The sequence below is a fragment of the Nycticebus coucang genome, chromosome 8 (genome assembly GCF_027406575.1).
Source record: "Nycticebus coucang isolate mNycCou1 chromosome 8, mNycCou1.pri, whole genome shotgun sequence".
Lineage (NCBI taxonomy): Eukaryota > Metazoa > Chordata > Mammalia > Primates > Lorisidae > Nycticebus > Nycticebus coucang.
The window spans coordinates 15,886,704-15,906,625 of record NC_069787.1 but is presented as its reverse complement, the minus strand read 5'-3'; the positions used below and the strand labels follow the sequence as shown (position 1 = coordinate 15,906,625).

Below are 19,922 nucleotides of genomic sequence, written 5' to 3'. Positions count from 1 at the left end.
TGGCCCGGGCCAGGTTCAAACCCACCAGCCTCGGTGTATGCGGCTGGCACCGTATCCACTGTACTACAGGCACTGAGCCGTAGCTGTGGTTCTTAACACCAGTTAGTGACTTTCTTGCAAGAATAGATTGCATTTATTAGAACTTCATGCCTGATTTCCTTTACTCTCGTGTGTGCAGGTGTCTTTCTGTATGTATATTTATGTGGCAGCATTTTCACACTGGGAAATTAGGCTGTGGCAATATATACAGGTTACGGTATCTCATAAAAAGGACCCTGCAAGGGGATCCCAGAGAACCCTTTACTTTGTCCATACACAATCGGTCACCTTACAGAACACGCTTATTGAAACCAAAGGAAACATACCAGAGAGTCCTTGCCAGGGAAGTTATTGGTTAAAATTCAAACAAGTCACTGACTGGACTAGTAGCACAGCTCTTAGTAGAGGGGTGAAATCTTTCAGTTGTCTTGGCGGGGATAAGAAAAAAGAGAGTTGGTTAACTGCTGGGGCATGAAAACAGCACAGCCCATTAACTCTCGGAACTCACTTCTATGTCCCTTGGGGAATTACTCCTTCCTGTGAAAACCATGTTCAAGGTCCACTGAGTTCGTTGTTTAGTTTGAAATAGGGTATGCAAGGCCCAAGAGTTTCTAGCTGACGTGAGTGTATCCTCTGCGTCTTGCTTTTTAATTTTTCTATTTGTGTTTTTTACTTGAATTTCCCACTTTCTATATTAAACTATTAGAAAGCTTTTAGATGGCTGATGGTTCCTTTCTCTAAACTTTGGGATTTCAGTGCCTGCTTCTCCGATTTCCTTTTCAGGATACTGGAGTTGTTTTATCTTTAGATATAGATGCCAGGACACCTTTTCTGCCTGTAGTGTCCTTAAAGCATTGAGGACAGCACTGAAGATAATTGTTTTGTGGAGGTTTCCCCATGTGGAGAAAAGAATTATTAGTCTTAGTTATCTTCCTTTTAAAGATTTCATATATATAGGAAAGTTGCTGAGATAATACAAGTGTTCCCACAGATTCCCCCCTCCCAGTTCTCCTGTCGTCATCTTCCATTACCAGGGCATCTTTGCTAAAACTTAGAAACTCATCTTGGCACACTGCTATTATCCGAACTCCAGACTTCATTCAGATTTCACCAGTTTTTCCACTAAAGGCCTTTTTTCTGACCCAGGATCTAGCCAAGGCTACCACATGGCACTTAGTTGTCACATCTTCCTTAGTCCTTGCTGCTGCTGCTTCTTTTTTTTTTTTTTTTTTTTGTGGATTTTTTTGGCCAGGGCTAGGTTTGAACCTGCCACCTCCGGCATATGGCACTGGTGCCCTACTCCTTGAGCCACAGGCGCTGCCCAGTCCTTGCTTCTTCTAACGGCCTTGCCAGTCTGGCCAGGTGTCCTACAGAGTGTCTCCATTGTGGGTTTGACTGATGCTTTTCTCATGTTATTGTTTTTTAAGAAGGAGAAAGAAGAGCCTATATAGAAAGACTAGCTTCTGTCATTGTAAATGCTAATGTTTTGTATTTTGTTTGGCTCAAGTCAGTATGGTGTAGATTGTTATATAGAATAACAAACTTGAGAAAGAACTTTTAGAAAAATAGCTCATCGGCCAAATAAATTCCTTGTCTTGATAATTCTTAAAATACATGAACTTATCAGCAACCCCCTAAGAAGCCATTCATTGAGGAAGCTCATTGAACCTTAACACTGGCTTACCCAAACTTTGTGATCTCAGAGCATTTTAACATTCCTCAGAGCTACTGTCCCCCAGAATCCACACTGGGAAACCTTAACCTGACAAGTGGTAAAGTGGAGTCAAGTTCCTTAGTCTTCATGTTTGATACCACCCAAGGGGGCACATTACAGGAGTGGAAGAGTCTGCCTGGCGGGGATAGGGAGGGAAGTTCATCTCTCTACAACAAAAGCCGTAGTTTCATGAGTCATCTTTCTCCTGTACAGCCAAGAGCCGGGCCATTGCCATTCCTGTGGACCTGGACAGCCAAGTCAACAACCTCTTTCTGAAGTCCCACAATATCGTTCAAAAAACAGCCATGAACTGGCGGCTATCAGCCCGCAATGCTGCTCGCAGAGACTCTGTTTTGGCAGCTTCCAGAGACTACCGGAATATCATTGAGAGATTGCAGGTAATGCCGGATGCTGAGAGGAGTGGTCCCTGAAGTGGTTCTCACAAACAGTAGTGTGTCCTTGAGCCCAAGAACATTCACAGTGGGCCGTAGAGAGATGTCAGGGTGGTGATGAAAAGTCAGATGTTACAATGTGCGTAGGGTCAAGGGTGTGAGCTTCTAGGAAGAAAAGGTTCCTGACAAAATGATGGTCTCTAAGGTTGGTCATAGATTTACAGATGTCTTTGTGAAGAATGGGGACTTTGCTTTTATTAGGGAAGGAATATTAAGTATTATAAGAGGATACTTAGAATAAAGCCATAAAAGTTCCATTGTTTCCATTGCTCTGGGATATTTAACCTCTTGAATTAGCAGGTAAACTTGTGTAGTGATACCAGAGAGAAGAGTGTTCTATCAGAATGAGTCAGATGAAAATAAAAATATGCAATTCTACCTAGATTATATTCTTTTTTTCTTAGCACCTATGGGGAGATCTGCTCTCCTTTTGATAAAGGGGAGGGTAGCAGGTATTAGATAGAGGTTAAAAACTTTAACATATATCTTAACATTATTATCTTGTTTTAACAAGCTCCTGAAGTGATTCTCTCACAGGGAGTGTATGGACCACAGTTTGGGGCTCAAGATCCTTTGGATGAGCACAGCATAGTGATTAAGAGTATGGCGTCAGGCTCGTGCTTAGGTGAAAATCATGGCTCTGATACTTAGAAATCGTGTAATGCTGGTAAAGTTACTTCTGTGTGTTGCAGTTTCCTAATTTGTAAAGTAGTATCTCATGGGGTTGATGTGAGGATTTAAGAGAGTTAAAACAGATTGCAGTTATCTCTGTCTTGTGAATCACATCACAACAACTTCACTTTATTCTCTTCTGTTCTAGGGGTTGACTTGGCTCAGGGAGGTGTTCTTTTGCACAGGGTCTTTAATGAAATTATAGTCAGATGGTGACTATAGTTAGACTCTTCTTGAAACCTTGCTTACTCACATGTTTGGCAGTTGACACTGGATGTCAGGTGGGACCTCAGATGGAGTGTTGACAAAAACATCTAAATGTAGCCTCCCCATGTGGCCTGGGCTGCCTTACAACATGGCGGCCAGGTCCCACAATGAGCATTTCTAGAGAGATAAGTGAAAGTTTGTTGTCTTTATGATCTAGGTTTGGATGTCACCTAGCATCACTTCTACTATACTTTGTTGGTCAAGGTAGTCTCAAAGATCCTCTCAAGTTCAGAGAGAGGGAATCTAGACCAGCATTTGATAAGAGGAATGTCAGTGTCACATTGTGAAGAGAATGTATGGGATAGGATATATTGCAGTGGCCATGTATGGAAAATACAATACACTTAACAGTACCTAGAACAGTTCTTGGCATGTAGCAAACACTTAGTTGAGATGTACTGTTATAATTATTATCACTATTATTGTTGTTACAACTATGACTGTAATAATTGCTGTCATTAGGTAAAGTGCTAACTCTCTGTATGGTTATATAACTTAACCACTGATTCATTCATCAGCCTCATGCTAGGATTGGGGATAGAATGGTAAGCAAAACCAGCAATGATCTTTGTCTTCATTGTGTCTCAAGTTTTAGAGGGGAGAGGGACAATACTTTTAAGCATAAAATGATGAGAAGAACAAATGTTACAGAGAAGTGCAAGATTCTATGTATTTTTTTTTTAAGACAGTCTTTGTCACCCTCGGTAGAGTGTGGTGGTGTCATAGCTCACAGCAACCTCAAACTCTTGAGCTTAAGCAATTCCTTGCCTCAGCCTTCTAAGTATCTGGGACTACAGGCACCCACCACAGTGCCCTGCTATTTTTGGAGATGTGGTCTTGCTCTGGTTCCAGCTGGTCTCGAATTTGTAAGCTCGTGAGCTCAGGCAATCCACCTCCCAGAGTGCTGGGATTACAGGTGTGAGCCACCATGCCCGGTGGCCCATGCTTGGAAGATTCTGATGAGGAGCCTCATTTTGCCTGGGGTTAGGGGTGTGGGAGTCAAGGCTGGCTTTGCTGAGAAAGTAACATTTGAACTAAGATCAGAAGGAACCACAAAAGTTAAAGAGTGAAACGGAGAGAAACAGCATGTGTAAAGACTGTAACACAGAAAAGATAGTGCATCCAAAGACCATGGGGACGGTGGTGTGGCTGGGGCTCACGGCTCTGGGGATAGTAGCAGGGCTTCACAGGTCGGGTTAAGAATTTCAGGCTTTGTCAGGTCAGAACTTGTCTTGACTCCTGATGAAGTATTTCCTGAGCCCATGATGCTTTTAGAAAGAGCAGGGATGCCCCCTAGACATATAACCATAGGAACACATGATGTTTTCTTGCCTGCTCAAACTAAAGAAATTATCTGCAATCAAAGGCATTATTTCTTGTGCTCTTGTTAGATTTATTGTGCATATTTTTAGGAAATAAAAGGAAATACAGAGATAGGTAATATTGTTACAAAGACTTGGCCAGTGGCTTAAAAGGGATCCTCATTGTCCAAACATTTATTGTCTGAATCCTTGCAGTGGTGAGATTGTGTAGTACAGCAAAAGGCATCATAAGAAATTCACTCGCAAACTGACCACTTACATAATTAATCCCCATTTAGACATCCCCCTCGCTTAACACTAGCATCTTCCTACCCATCGCTTTGCCATCTTTGTTGGTGTCTCCCTGGTTGCTGTACATTTGACAATACAATGCAAATCAATTGCAATGTGAAGTTCAAACTTTGCAAAAGATGCAGGATTTTGTGAAATATATGAACGTGATGTTAAAAAATGACTTCGTTCACATGCAGATGTTGTGGACAAAGATTTGCCAGAGTTAGGACCAGTAACTATTGAAAAGGAGAATATTGATGGAGTGCTTCCCAAGGGGAAACTGATAAGACCTTCAGAGAATTTTAGTAAAATGACCCTGTTTTTTGTCTAAGGCTGTGAAAATCAGCCTGAATTAAGAGATGTTACAATGCACAATGTTACAATTTTGTTGATAAAATTACACCCCCCCCCAAAGAAATCATTTGATTGATTCATGTATTCTTTATGCATCCTAGACATTATTGAGTAGTTAAAATTATCACTCATGTTTCGTTAAATGTAATATTAACTTACCTTCATGTGGTTTAGCTTTAGTGTTATTCTGGGTAAAAGAATAATCAATTCTTTCTTGACCCTAATTGGGTCTCCAGTTGAGTTGAATGGGATTTAAATGGTATTCATGTGCAGATGTCCTTGGTTAAGCAGGCCCTCCTGTATTAGGCAAAGTCCTGTGTTTTGGGCCCCTGTTTTAGCCAGCATGCCCCCGGTCAGGTTTTGAGTCACCAAGCCATAGAGCAGGCTTTAGCATCTTTTGAAGATAATTTCTCATCTGTTTTCTATCATTTGCCTTTAAATGGTGTTCGTTGTGTTGGTTTTGCTGCTCTTTCAACTTCTCTCTGTTTTCCTTTCCTACAGCTATGTGTTTTGCATTTGAAGACCATCATGCTATCAGGGTACATGTATTTAGCATGTTAATACAGCATGTTCATTCATTTGTGTTCTCATGTTTGTATGACTTTTTCTCATGTGAATAATTCATGCTCATTGAAAACAACTAGACAACACTGACAAGTATTGCCTATAGAAGAAAATTAGAATCACCTGTAATCCCACCACCCGGATAAAAACAAAAGTGATGTTTTCATAATATTTGATGTCCTTTAATATTGATGTTTGTAAAAATAGGATCATAGAGTCCATACTATTGTTTGACCATTTTTATACTCATATCATAGACATCTTTCCATGTTAAGTGTATTTTTTGCATCAAATTTTCAATAATATGGAATGGGCCCTTGAGTAGCATAAGGCCATCTCAGAAGAAGGGGTGGTGGGAATGTCGATTTGTTTATGCTTCGTTTTCTGCATCAGGGGCTAATGCTTCAGGTAACCACTGGGCAGTGTCTAATCACTTGAGATAAAAGCCAGACAGTACTAAAGTTACTCTAACCTGGCCTAGCCTGTGCGTTAGAGGGCAGGAATCAGTGTTCTTCCCCTGCCGTGGTTGGTGTGTGCCCGAGCTGTTGACCAAGGCTGTACCTCTGTTCCAGGACATCGTCTCTGCGCTGGAGGACCGCCTCAGGCCCCTGGTGCAGGCCGAGTTGTCTGTGCTGGTGGATGTTCTCCACAGACCTGAGCTGCTTTTCCCGGAGAACACAGATGCCAGAAGAAAGTGCGAAAGTGGCGGTTTCATTTGCAAGTAAGCGGCCTCTCTCTCTGGGGTGGTCAGTTGCCAGAACCTTGATGACCAGACAAAGCATTTGTTCCTGAAGAAGGAGACGTTGTCCTGGTTTTTAACTTTGATGAATGCAAGGTCATGTGCTAGAGTCCAGAGTAAGTTTATCTATTAAATCCGATGTGTTGACACTATTTTGGTTTGGTTTTTGTTTTGTTTTTCGGTGAGAATTTATCATTTGCATTGCATGCCCATTCATTGGTTTTCCATTCAACAGATATTCACAGAGCACCTACCATGTGCTGTGGTGCAGACAGACATTAAAAAGTGATGATGCTTCAACCCTCAAAAATCTTTGACCCTCTGTGAGCTTTTCGTAACAATTTTGTAGTTGCTTAGTTAATGCCTTGGGGCCATAATCCAAAAGAAATAAATGGTTCCATGACTAGAAGTCTCCATTAGATTTTTGCCCTAAGGTTAGTTGTCCATTTAGCTTGAAACTGGGCTCTGCCTGTCAGTTTCTTATTTTCTCCCTAAGGACGAGCCCATGGATAAGGAAACAGTGTGTGCTGGCCCCAACCAACAGTGTACACTGTGCGGTTTTTTAAAACACTGTTGGCATATTTTAGCCATTTTACTGGCAATCCTCAGTGGATAAATAGCCACACTTTAAAACCAGCCAGGTTTTGAGTGGACCTCTCTGTCTCCTTTCTCCTCCCCAGATAATCTCTCCCTTGTATGTGGCGACTCCTGCCTAGTGAGCCTGTTTGCTGTTACCAACCAGCAGGTGTCACTATTGAGACACAGTCACTAACAGGCCGTTGCCAGTGCAGGGAATGCCCTGAAGTGTGTTTTAACCCGGGAGCCCTAAATAAATATTTGTTCGTTAACTGTGACTAGTTACAATAAATTGCTTGTGAAGTGTTTTTAATTAAAAGATAGTTCTGGGGATGTAATCCGTGTTTCCCCCCACATTCAGGTTAATAAAGCATACTAAACAGCTGCTAGAGGAAAATGAGGAGAAGCTCTGCATTAAAGTCCTACAGACCCTCAGGGAAATGATGACCAAAGATAGAGGCTATGGAGAAAAGGTACTGTGTTTTATTTTCACGTTAAAACCATGTTTTTACTATTCAGTTGAAAGGGGTGGTATTTAAAGACCCACGGTCTTTCAGGCATTACTGACTGAGGGGTTAACTTTAATTTTTAAGTTGTTTACCCTGCCCCTAAAGGTAGTTAAGTCATATGACTATTCCCTTTAAAAGTCTATATGCTCAGTGGTTTCGTAACAGGCTTCATGCCACATAATCTAATGTCAGAGAAGTAGTTGCAACAAGATTTTTCATCCGTTTAAATTTCCAGTGAAAAGTAAATGCCTCCCGTGTGTCAAAATGTCCATTCCTGCATTTCGGGTTCCAAATAAGCGTATACCTGTGGACTTTCTTGCTTCTTTTGGATAAGGTGTTGCACAATCCTTCCAGTGCATCAAGAAACTCCCTCCAGTTCTAACTGACGTTAAGGCAGGCAGATACGTCACCATTTCTGATGAAGATTGTGAAATGGACGGTCCCTGTGACCTGATAGTTCTCAGTACATGCAGTGAGGTAGGATGTGGTGAGACCATTCCTCACACCTCTGATGTTGGGCAAATTAGAACAAAAACAATCCCATTGCCCTCCTTTCAGCCCCCAGCAAAAAATCACAAGAATGAGTTTAAATCTCACCCATTTTAATTTGAAGGTAATAACATTCACTAAGTGTCTACTGGCCACTTTTAGCAATAATATCTGAGTAGATAAATATATAAATACCACTACTTAATCAAAATACCCAATAACTTGTTTTTTCAGCTCTGGGAAGAAGCTTTGATAATTAAATCACAGCCTTCCTTGTCAGAATGGATGGTGACACCTAGATCATCACAAGTATGAAAGTCTGCAGGAATCTTGCTTTCTAACCTAAGTACAATGTCTCATGGATATTAGAGCAGTCTAAGAAGTGAGAATCCTTGGATAAGAAAACGTAAAAGTACACAATCCTTATTGCAGTGTACAATCCTCCATTATCCCCACATCACAAGATTTTTAAATGCTATTCTATATTTTAGAAATATATAAATTAAGAGGTGAACAAGTGTTGACTAATTATAAAACAAGTTTCTGTAACTCAGTAGGAATTTTGCATAGGAAACCTTTGGACAAGAGTTTATAAATACAAACAATAGAAGTGAAGAACCCTGGCAAGGTGAGAAGGGGAGGGATGGCCTATTCATACAGACACCGGTATAGGCACCTGGGGAAGTTTTGCTCTTAAAAAAAAAAGAAAAAAATAGGCTGATGGTAGAAAATACACTTAACAGACATATAAGTAATAACCATTTATTTCATAAGCTCTTCAGTAAAGTGAGCTTTTGGAAATGTTTGTAAAATACGATCGTGGTTACAGAAATTCATTTGCTATAATAAGGTCAAATCTACCAAAGGGGCAGGACTTAACCAGCACGGCGAATGTACTAGCATCCGTGGGCATAGAACTTAATTTTTCAAATATGAAAACCACAATTTTCTCTTACTTGGCCTATCTGTTCCTTTGTATAACTGAGGTATTTAAACTTTGGTGTCTTTATTCTCGTGAAGTTTTTAAGTTGTGATTATACACACAGTTTTCTGCAGTTGTCTTTTTATAACGTGGGAAATAGAAATACTGTCTCAGGTTCCTGAGCCTCTGTTGTGTGGCAGACAGGTATGTTAGGGTCTTCAGGGCCACGTGGAAAGTGTGTTGCCTTGTTTCCTGCCCCACCCATTAGTGCCAACTGGGAGAACAGGCCAGACCAGGAAGATGCCACATTGGAAATGTCATAATGTTGCCTAGGATAAGGCACATGGAGAATGACAGGGCCTGGGGTTCAGAGGACCCTCAAAGGAGATCCCTGTGAAAGAGTAAATCATTAGAGGTTCTTGGGCTTGACTCCAATCCCTTTTCAGCTGGTGGTGAAATTAGTCACACCTAAGCAGAGAGGCTTGGAGGGAAGATGATACGTCTTTCCAGTCTGGCTGGGGCCATCATCCCCCTTCATGAAAGTGAAAATACTATAGGTCTGTATGGGAAATGCCATGAAACTGAGGAAGACATTCTAGAAACCCAAATTAGTCAGCAGCTCCAAAACCTACAGCACATTCTTGAAGTGCTTCCAGCCTGATGGCCTTCACTGTTGGAAAATGCTACTTATCCCTTGTCATTGAACTTCAAGAAACAGAGAGTGAAAGGGGAAAGGAGAGGCATGCTGAAGTATTTTTTTTCCCTCCAGCCTAGTAGCTATTCTTGTCTTTGTTTCATTAAGGCTTTTCAAAGATGCTGTTGATGGTTTGCTGACTATCCCCATTTGACTAAAGAAGCGTAACACACAGGGCAGGCCAGCTTTTTCAAGAGTAGACATTACACGGAGCCAAAGAACTAAACTTTCTCAAACCAGTTGGCATTAGTTGATATCATGAATGAGGTATTCTTTGGCGTGCGTGGTTGCTGAGGACACCAGGGTGAGTGTGAAGGCTGTTTCCCTCCTCCCATTCCAATTTTCCTGTTAGTTGCCTCTTACGTGGAATCTGTCGCATGACGAATGCCTTCCTGGGAATGTCCAGGAGGGTTCTGCCTCCCTGTCTTCTTCTGAGTCTTCAGAGCCATAGCGTCAGATCTGGAGGGGGCCTGACATTGCTGCGTCTAACCCTCCCCATGCACATGAGGGTCAGATGATTGCCCAAGGTCGTGGCAAAGTCTATCTCAGGGTCAAGCCTAGTGTCTGGGTTTCCTGAATCCCAGTGCAGTGTCTGGCCCCCAACCCCAGCTGGTCTCTACTGTATGTAAGTCAAGTTTTCTTGTATTTTTTCCTAAGCTATAATCCTAAGGGTGATCAGACTTAAATACTTTACTCATCTCTACTCTCATTTAACTTTAGAACTTAGTCAAGGTCACAGATAAAAAAGTAAGTTGGCATCATTTTTTATTACCTTATTAAAAAACGTTAATGAGCTTATACAGGTCTACTTGCCTGGAAAAAAAGAAAGGCCATTGAGAACTGTCACCCATGTTACCAATAGACTAAAACAGAGCAGAATTGCTATAAGACTGACCAACACTTTTTAAATGTCATATATACCCCCTAGTTTTCTGGAGAACGCCATAAGTAACAATGTTGACATTTATTGATCTCTCCTGAGTGCCGCTCACTATACTAAGCACATTTCCTACCTTATCTCAGGTTGGCTCAGAGATAGCTGGCACTATTATTATTAACTATTTTCTACACAAGGGAGAAAATACAGACTCAACTTCAGAAATTTGCCTGGGGTCACATAGCTAATGACAAGGGAGCTAGGAATTCAAAACTGGGCAGACAGTCCAATCCCAGAGGCCTCACTCTTCACTTCTGCATCATCAGAGAACAGACTGACATCATTTGAGTGTTTTGAAATCTACCTACAGGTTGAACATTTAAGTTTCCAATATGTTACATGATTATGTAAACAAGACGGGGCAGTCGCTCTGAGAGCAGAACTCCAACTTGTGGGCTTCAGCTCAGTTTGACTTTTTACCTCCTTGACAGTGGTCTCCAGTTGATGCCACATGACTACAAGTTGTGATTTTCCCAAGGTCATCTAACACACATAGGACCAAGGAGTTGGTCCCCTTGTCTTGGTCCACAGGCCCAAGAAGTGCCTAAGAACTGTCGTATGTGAGGAAAGGTAGGGGAAGATTATCATAAGATTTTAGTCATGATTGCTGAGGAATGAAAAAAAAAAATCTTTTAACTGTTAGAAGTCTAAAATGCAAAGAATCACGGATGCATATTCTTCTTAGAGTGGTAAATATAAACTAAAGAAATATTTTAAATGATCACCAAAATAATGGTAAAATATATTTTTTGCATGATTATTACAGCATCTTTCTATCCCTTGTATTCAGAGTTAATAAACTTTAAAATTATGTCAGGACTTTACAAACATAGTCTGTGTGTGGTGCCTGCTGAACTCTCTACTTTTAATCTACAGGTTAAATCATGACTGCGTTGTAAGGAAAATAACCTTCTGTAGCTAAATATCTCTAAGATTTCATTTGAATCTCTCTATAAGTCAAAAATCTTCAAGCCCCTACATCCTGCTTGAAAGGGGAATGTAGTTATTTTATGTATTGGCTACTCTGTAGTTTACTGTAGGTTCTTTATTTAAGTGCTGTTGACTTAAATTATTAGTCAAAGAGCTTTAGAAAGAAATTCAGAGGCCAGGAATTAAATGTATGAAGGGTATCTCAGAATTTATTTAAATCTGTTTTCCCTTCTGAATAGTAGTAGCTGTTTTAGTACTAGAGAGTATATGACCTCAGGTAACACTGGGATTTTCACTTCATACAAATTATTGTTCTTCTATTAATTACCAAAGCTTCTTCACTCTAGGTGAATAGAGCATTAACATTTCTAGCTACTGGTGTTTTTGATAGCTACTTATTTGCAAAATGTACTAAATATTAGCAAAGCATAATCAAATCAGTTGATTATTCTAGCCATAAGCATAACTGTGACAATTTCCTTGTTTTTTATTTTCCCCTTGAACTCGATACTAAGGAATCCACGTTATTAATGTCACTTGTGTCAGCACTAATGCACCCTAGAGGGAAATGCCTTTCCTTTAGTTATCTTCAGCTCCAGGATCTGGAGCATCAACAGGACCAGGCCTGGGATATGTTGGTCTTATCACCTGCTGAAGTTGAAGGTGTAGTTTGGGTTCCTCACTCCACTGAATTATAAAATGAATCTAAGGAAAGAATTTGCTCCTAAACATAATTAATCCTACTCTGGTCTCTACTTTCTCTCACCCTCTTCCGGGGAAAAAAAAAAACAAAAAGCGTTGGGGAATTGCCCTCTCTCCTGGCTCAGTTCAAGTTTTCTCATCTAGAAGTGAGTATAGGGCGTGTGGCTGCATGGACCCCGAGGGCCGGCGCTGACATGTGAGTACAGCATGGTGGCATCCTGCCTGTTTTGTCCCAATCGGATATCACTGTGAGCTGTAGCAGTGCCCCAAGTGCCTGAACCTCTTAAAATGGTCGTCACTTAACAATGTTTTAGGGTGGAAGAGTCATCATGAGAATACATTTTACAGAGTCTCTTAACACTTGACTGGCTTGTATTTTCTTTCCTAACATTTCCTTCTTTTTCTCTCCCCATTTTTTCTTTTCCAGCTAATTTCCATTGATGAATTGGAAAATGCTGAGGTCCTAATTTCATTGTTCTTTCTGTTTTTAATGTCCCATGGTGATGTCTCCATGCCCCTCCTCCAGTTAGTCCTGTGACCTGTCCACCAGTCTCATCAGCGTCATGTGTCTGCCTGGTATGGTGTGGCTTCTGGGCCTGAGTGGATCTGTCGCGTCTGTGTTAGCGTTTCCCATGAGTTTGTGTGACATTCATCCTTGGAGATTGCATCTGCATCTAGATAAACATTTTCTTAGCTACAGTAAGATTTCAATCATTCACTGTTTAGAATCTCAACTGAATTTGCGGTTGACGCTGGCCATTAACGTGTCTCTGAACTCAATTTTGGTATTAGTACAAGGAGCCCCTTTATCTGTACATAGAGCATCTGATGCAAAGAAATATAAATATCTGCATTGATATAGTTTGAAAGTAGTTAAGAAAAAAAAGAACAAAACCACTACTCTCTTGGTCTACATATTGAAAAGCATTCAGTGAAAGGGTTCTTGTAAAAATTTTCAAAGTGCATCGTGAATTCCAAAGTACTAGTTGAGACTTGCCACTTACAGGCCCACTCGGAGAGATTAGGAATGTACTGAAATTCTGGCTTCTCTTGTAGGAAAACTACCTATAGATCCAGAAATTGAATGACATACAATGCCTAGCGTACATATGCATGGGATTAGTTTCACTCACTCAGAGTTACCCTGGAGACTGAGGAGTGATTGTTTTGTTTGTGATTTGGAGACTTCTTAAATATCTTTTGTTTCAGTTTTTTGTTTTTTTTTTTGCTAGGTAAGTAGTACCAGAAAAAATAAATTGGGATTAATGTATAAAACTGAGGGGATTTAATGAGTCGGTGCACTAAATTAAAATTTTATGTAACATTTGAAAATTGCTTTTCTGGTCTACTTCTCTCTTCTTTTGGTAGAGCAGTTAGTGGCTTATTGGGGGTGAGCTAGAGATAACAAATAGAATATGTTGTCTACTCTAGTTAATATACCATCATTTCAGAAATACTTCACCAGAAATGGTTCAGATATGCATAGGAGAGTTGGACTTTATAGACTTGAAACCAAAAGCCACACGAGTGATTATGAATTTGGTCCTGTTGCCTCAGGAATGGAGCTCAGTGGTTAAATGACTCGGCTTAGGTCACACAGCTGGAGAGTGGCTAAACTAGGACCAGCCCTTGACTGGCTTGGCTTCTGGCCTGATGTTCTTATTGTTCTAATTCTGTCTGTACCAAATTTTCCTTTTATTAATCAGACATAAACAGGTGAGGAGGCCATGCCTCTAGTCATCTAGTCTGAGATGACTAGAAGGTGAGAAAAACAAAAGGGAATATAGCAACTTAATTGTTCTGTCTACAGTGATTTTTTAGCATTTTCTGTTTAGCTTTCTCTCTTCTGGGTAGAAAAATATCTTGTGCAGAATTTGCATGTTGGCATCCTCTGGTGCTCTTGTTTCTACCTAGGGTTGTGAATGCCTCACTGTTTTAAATTTTTCCCCTGAAATACTGAGATTGAGTTTCTATTTGCTTAAGTACAAATTAACTCAAGGAAGGAAAACCGTCCCTAATCGGAGTCTGTGGTGTTATTAATATACTGTTTTGCACCATAATAATCAGTTGATGTGTTTGTGTGCTCAAGATAGAACTTGGGTCTCCTGGCTGGGAGTTTATTGCTCACTTATGGAAAGATTCCACAGTTGGAGCAGGTGTGTTTATAATTATACTCTAGGAAATAGAATACTGTCTGTTTATAAAAGAAGAATGTTCTGGCAGGCACTTGGATTCTTTGAAAATTCCCTGAAGAAGCAACTGTGGATCCCTTTGCGTTGTTACCCGTGGTAACTGTCAGAGCCCTGGGACACCAGCACCCTGTCCCCACTCCTTCAGCCTGGTGGAGCTGGCCTTCTCAGCTGAGATGCCTGATTGGCCTTTGTCATCAATGCTGTTCTGGAACCCATAATAGCTCCTGTGGGTTTTTCTCCTCGCCAACCCCCTTTTTTTTTTGGTGTCTGCTCCTAGAAACCTGTAGCCCACAGCTAGAATTCTGCAGAAGCTTAATGAGTGTTCCTGCTGCCCAGGAGTAGGGCAGGGCCTCACACCCAGTGTTCTAGATTCTAAACGTGGGTGGGATGGCCCCTGAGAGGGTGTGAGGCTTGTCTGGCAGCCTGTAGTCCCCTGATTGAGGAAAAGCCACCGCCCTCTGGTGATGAAGGCCAGTTGGGCTCTCTGGAGAGATGTGCAGTGGATGGTTTGAATAAAAGCCCTCAGAGTCCCCATCAGTGTGCTGGGAAAACAGGGTGACATGAGGACAATCATAGATTCCCTGCAAGCAAAGTGCATGAGATGGGGCCTGCCCAGTTGGCTTCTAGAATAAAATTTTGTTTATAACCAGGAATAGGAATGATTGTTGGTTTTTTGGCAAATGAAGAGAGTCTCCATCATTACCTCCGATTTTCTCTTTCCGTGGGGGTCGGTCTCGGGGGACAGACAGGGTGGAGGAGCAAAAGAAACTCCTCGCCTCAGGGGTCCTTCTACTCAGAGCTTGAGGAATTTTTACCCGCGTGTACATCGGAATATCCGCCCCCTAAATCAAGATACAGAACGTTTCCATCACCTCATCCAGTTCCCTTATCTGCCTAATCTTAGCTTGAAACAGACACAAGCTGATGCTAACATTGATTTATACAAGTAATATTTGAGTGCCTGTTATGTTTCAGGCACTATATTACAGGATTCGAGTACAATGGTGCTTTAATGGGCACAGCATCTGCCTTTGTGGAGCTTATAGTTTTGTAAGGCAGATGGACAGTAGTACACACTAATGTAAAATGATGGTTATGAACCATGAGAAATGTTAGAAAGGAGTAGTACGCGGGATCATGAGAACGTGGAATCGGTGACTTCTGCCTGAGCAGGGAGGTCAGGTAACAGCTTAGGTAATGACAGGTGAGTAGCCCCATAAGGGGATCATGTGAGTCACTTCTCTGTGGCACCTGTGAAGTGCCACACTAACCAGAGAGGTGATTCTGACGAGGTGCCCAAACCTCGGGCAGCGGCAGTGAGGAGAGCAGGCGTCCAGCTAGTTTTCCTATGTGTGTCTTTGGAAGGGAATGGTACGTTGAGAAAGCGTGGGCTGTAGCTCAATGGACGTGCCTATTTCTACATATTTGAGATATGATCCCTACTGAATCACTTGTTCCTTGGAACCACAGGAGCTCTGGAGCCACTGGGTGGGCTGGTGACTTTCCTGTCCTGCAGTCCAACGAAAAAGCTAAAACACATTCCCTCTTATCCGGGGTGGCTGCAGTCTGCTCATACTAACTTAATTTCTCATACCTTTGAGCTGCTTCTACAGGCAAAAGATGCTTGACAGGGGACGTTGTAAAATTCAGAGGGGGGGAAGGAGAAACACAGGAATGATTACGTTTCACCTTCAGGGGGCGTTCTCATGACGCCCAACCCAGGGTGGAGGTGTCCTACTTTTTTACATTGCTGTGAACTGCTGGGTTGGGCACCTGCCAACATTCAGGCGGCGGTTACATAAGAGCTTTTTTTCCTGGAATTTAGGCTCACTGCTGATGTGTGACCTTCAGCAGTAATTGCCAATAAATGCAGTAGGGCTGTTTACTGTTAGACGCTGGCAACCACAGACAGAGCAAGCTCAACTCCGAGCACACAGAAGCTATTGCAGAGTCTGTGGAGGGTTTTTTTAATGCCAATATTATTCCATAATGATTGAAGTTGTATAATTTAGTCATTTCAGAATTTTTGTTTTTAAATGAACTTTACTATTGAGTTCTGATGACTTTGTTCTATAAAATACAGGTAAAACTTCATTGTTGGAACTAAGTAACATTTATTTACTTTTGTTTCTAAAAAGGAAAGCAGTTAGTAAAGAGAATTGCCTTAGCTGTTATGAAAATTTAAAATTATTCTGCTAAAATGCTAGATATTTTAGCTCAATTTTCCTTAAAGATTTCTGTTCTCTTGCTGTGGGTTTTCAAAGGCCGAGGAAGGGCAAGGCCCAGCAAACGTGTCTGTAAACCCATTTACTGCTTGTTTGTTTCTTTCCTCTGAGGTTATGAGTGAATGAAAAGGAACTCTTCAAGAGGGCTGGTGATATAAATTCCCGTCGATATGCTGATAATTAGATCTGTAATAGTACAGTTACATTTTTCGAATTGCATTCAGTTTCTGCCCAGACCGGTCCACAGAACAAGACATTGCATTTCATAGGAAAATTCTAGAAGCCCTTGGGCAGTAGAAGGATTCCTGTTGAGGGAAGTAGAAAACAAAGGGCGTTTGCAGTCTGTGCTCTCTGCTGGCCTGTGACAGGTATGCATGCAATAATGGATGGAAGGTGGGTGGATGTGGGAGGATGCTGTTGTGCAAACACCAGAAATGGTAACCCTAGGAAGTCTGTGGGCTTCTTTTTATTTAAGCATGACAAAGTATAATTTCCTTCATTTATAGTAGAAATCCCTTGATAAAATGTTAGGCACATTATGCACGAATTGGAAGTGAATAGACCGTGTCTTCCGTGCACACATCCAGTTACTACTCAGGGACCCTTGTTATGATGCCCTGATGAGTGGCCTCATCCAGGAAGGACACTTAGGACCCAATGACTTGAAATACAGTTTGAATTTTTATGTCAAAGCCAGTCATTGGGAGTCTTTTTTTCTATTAAGTTAGATTTTACTGACCTTGTCTAAAAACACAGGGAAAACTTAGTGTCAAAAAATAAATATGCAGAGGTGATGGGGGCAAGTGTTGGTTTCAGAGCTGAAAACTAGGCCACATCAGACCATGGGTGATCACCTGTGGGCATCTTGATTGGAGGTGTGTGCACCAAAATACAGTGATTGGACTAAGGGGGGAGTATGCAAAATACAGGAAATTCAGATATCTCTGTGCCCTCAAAATGTGTTCTCCCTTAAAGTGTGTTCACTGGGGACCTGAGTTTTCATGTTTATAAAAAATTAACTTTGATAATAAGATTGTGAGTACCTTCATTTATTAAATGTGCTCTCTTGCTGTGGGTGTTATATCTGATATTTATATAGTTTTTATTTGAACACATATAGCTTGTTACAATGCTTAGGTTTATCAAAAATTGTATTTTATTGCTGTAAAAGAAACCTATCCTCAAGGAAGCATAACTGAAGTCCTTAGAGGAAGATGTACTAATATAGGGCTGTGGGTTATTTTACCAAATGAGATATACCAGGTATGGTGTGGCCTTTTCATGACTGAAAACGTTTTGTGTCCTAGCAAGTTGTATTATTTAAGGAACTTGCCTAGTAGATATTATGAAGTGAAGTTTACTGAAAATATACTGAGCATTACTTAATATTTTAGAAGAAGTACAGAAGTCCTAAAGAATATCTGCTCCAGCCTCCTTGAGCTCCTTGAACAGGTCAGGAGGCAGAAGCCCAGGGAGGTTCGCGTGACTAGCTCAGGGTCACACAGGGAGCCAGAGACACACCCTCCGTGAGCCATGGTCACGTGACATCTGTCCAGTGCTCGTAGGTTTTCCAATCTGTTCCGTAAATGGATAGCACTAAAAACTTGTCCTTCTGGTTGGATACTGATTCCTGAAGCTGTGAAGCGTCCCCTGTCCCGTCAAACAACTTCATGAAATTTTTAAGGGGAAAAAAGATTTAAGATTTATTTTAAGAATTAAGCTAAAATCAAGTCTGATGATTTAGGAAGGAAATAGAGTGTCAACATAATTGTAAAGCGTAACCCCTGTTCTCTGAGTGACTGAGAAATAGATACAGGCAGTCTCTGGATCACCGATAAGATAGGCGTTCTGTAGGCTTGTTCTTAAGTTGAATTTGTATGTAAATTGGAACAGGTACATTTACCTATTACCTGTGATAGCCTCTGTAAGTGCGAGTCTTACATCAGCTGGATGATTGAATTTGGGGACTTACTGTACTAGCCTCTAAGTAAGAGTTGTATGTAAGTTGAGTGTTTGTAACTCAAGGACTGCCTGTACTACCTATGACCATTCTGAGCTCCGGCAAGAGAATTCAAACAGACAACACACCAGTTCCCATTTTGTCATCTTTATTTTCTTTAGCATTTGGAGTTTTGTTTTTTTTTTTCTTCAGACAGAGTTGTATTTTTTGTTGTTGTTTTATTTATTTATTTTTTTTGCGGTTTTTGGCTGGGGCTGGGTTTAAACCTGCCACCTCCAGCATATGGGACTATGCTACTCCGTTGAGCCACAGGCGCTGCCCAAGACAGAGTTGCATTTTGACGCCCTTGGTAGAGTGCTGTGGTGTCATAGTTCCCAGCAACCTCAAACTCCTGGTCCCAAGCAAACCTCTTGCCTTAGCCTCCTGAGTAGCTGGGCCTACAGACGCCTGCCACAACGCCTGCCTATTTTTAGAGACGAGGTCTCACTGTTGCTCAGCCTGGTCTCGAACCCCTGAGCTCAAGCAATCCACCTGCCTCAGCCTCCCAGGGTGCTGGGATTATAGGCGAGAACCACTGCACTTGGCCCTTTAGCTTTCGTTTTGATTGGCAAAAGAGTAAGAGGATAGGTAGTTCTGTGGGTTGTTATAGTAAATCCATGCCTATAATCCTTTTGTTCTGATCCCACAGGGTTATTGTAAAGGATGTGTTAGTGGGAGTGAGTGTGGCTAATGCAAATGTTAGAAAATAATACTTCTTTTCATCTAATCTCTGGCTGCTCTAAAATGCACGGGCAAGCCAGGTGCAGTGGCTCACTCCGTATTCCCAGCTGCTCGGGAGGCTCAGGCAGGAGCAGGAGAATTGCTTGAGCCCAGGAGTTCCAGAGCACCCTGGGCAATATAGTCTCATTAAGAAAAAGAAAAGTGTATGGGCAGTTGCTTTAATCCTGTTTTTCATATGTGTTCATTTTGCACTAAGGGTGGCAAAAATGTTTACACAGTTTTAATTCTTTAGCCTCAGTATATCATTTTTAAATTATACATGCCTGAGGTCTGTTTTTACTTTCCTTACCCCCCTCCCCCAAACACACACACGTCCTTTCTAGACTGTGTGCCCCCACCCCTCCCAGGAGGCTAAGTGTTTCAGGGGGAATCTTCTCTCTGAGACTTGGCAACAGATTCGTGCCTGAAAGGTCTTCTGTGGGCAGTGAGCATCCCTCCACATGTGCCTCATCAGCATCTGTGAAGTAGTTTAATCCCTAGGGTCTTTATTTCATTTTACCTATTGGGAATTAGAAAAAAGGCAGAAATCATTAGGTTGCATAATATAGCCACCCTTTATTAAGAGGATTTTTTTTCCATCTTGGGGGTTTAAACTATGAAATGGGTAGTG

The 19,922-nt window shown here is 41.4% G+C and overlaps 1 protein-coding gene across 14 annotated transcripts in view; it reads left to right on the top strand.

The window, feature by feature from the left end:
* Nucleotides 1–19,922, top strand: part of ITPR1 (inositol 1,4,5-trisphosphate receptor type 1) — a 342,499-nt gene that overhangs the window by 204,325 nt on the left and 118,252 nt on the right. For 10 of the 14 annotated variants that reach the window (XM_053598947.1, XM_053598946.1, XM_053598945.1 and 7 more), the window contains 4 exons: nucleotides 1,967–2,151; nucleotides 6,230–6,378; nucleotides 7,334–7,445; nucleotides 12,583–12,615. In XM_053598947.1, coding sequence (XP_053454922.1) covers nucleotides 1,967–2,151; nucleotides 6,230–6,378; nucleotides 7,334–7,445; nucleotides 12,583–12,615 — 479 coding nt within the window. The remainder of the gene's footprint in view (nucleotides 1–1,966; nucleotides 2,152–6,229; nucleotides 6,379–7,333; nucleotides 7,446–12,582; nucleotides 12,616–19,922) is intronic. The other 4 variants (XM_053598949.1, XM_053598948.1, XM_053598944.1 and 1 more) reach the window with 1 other exon arrangement.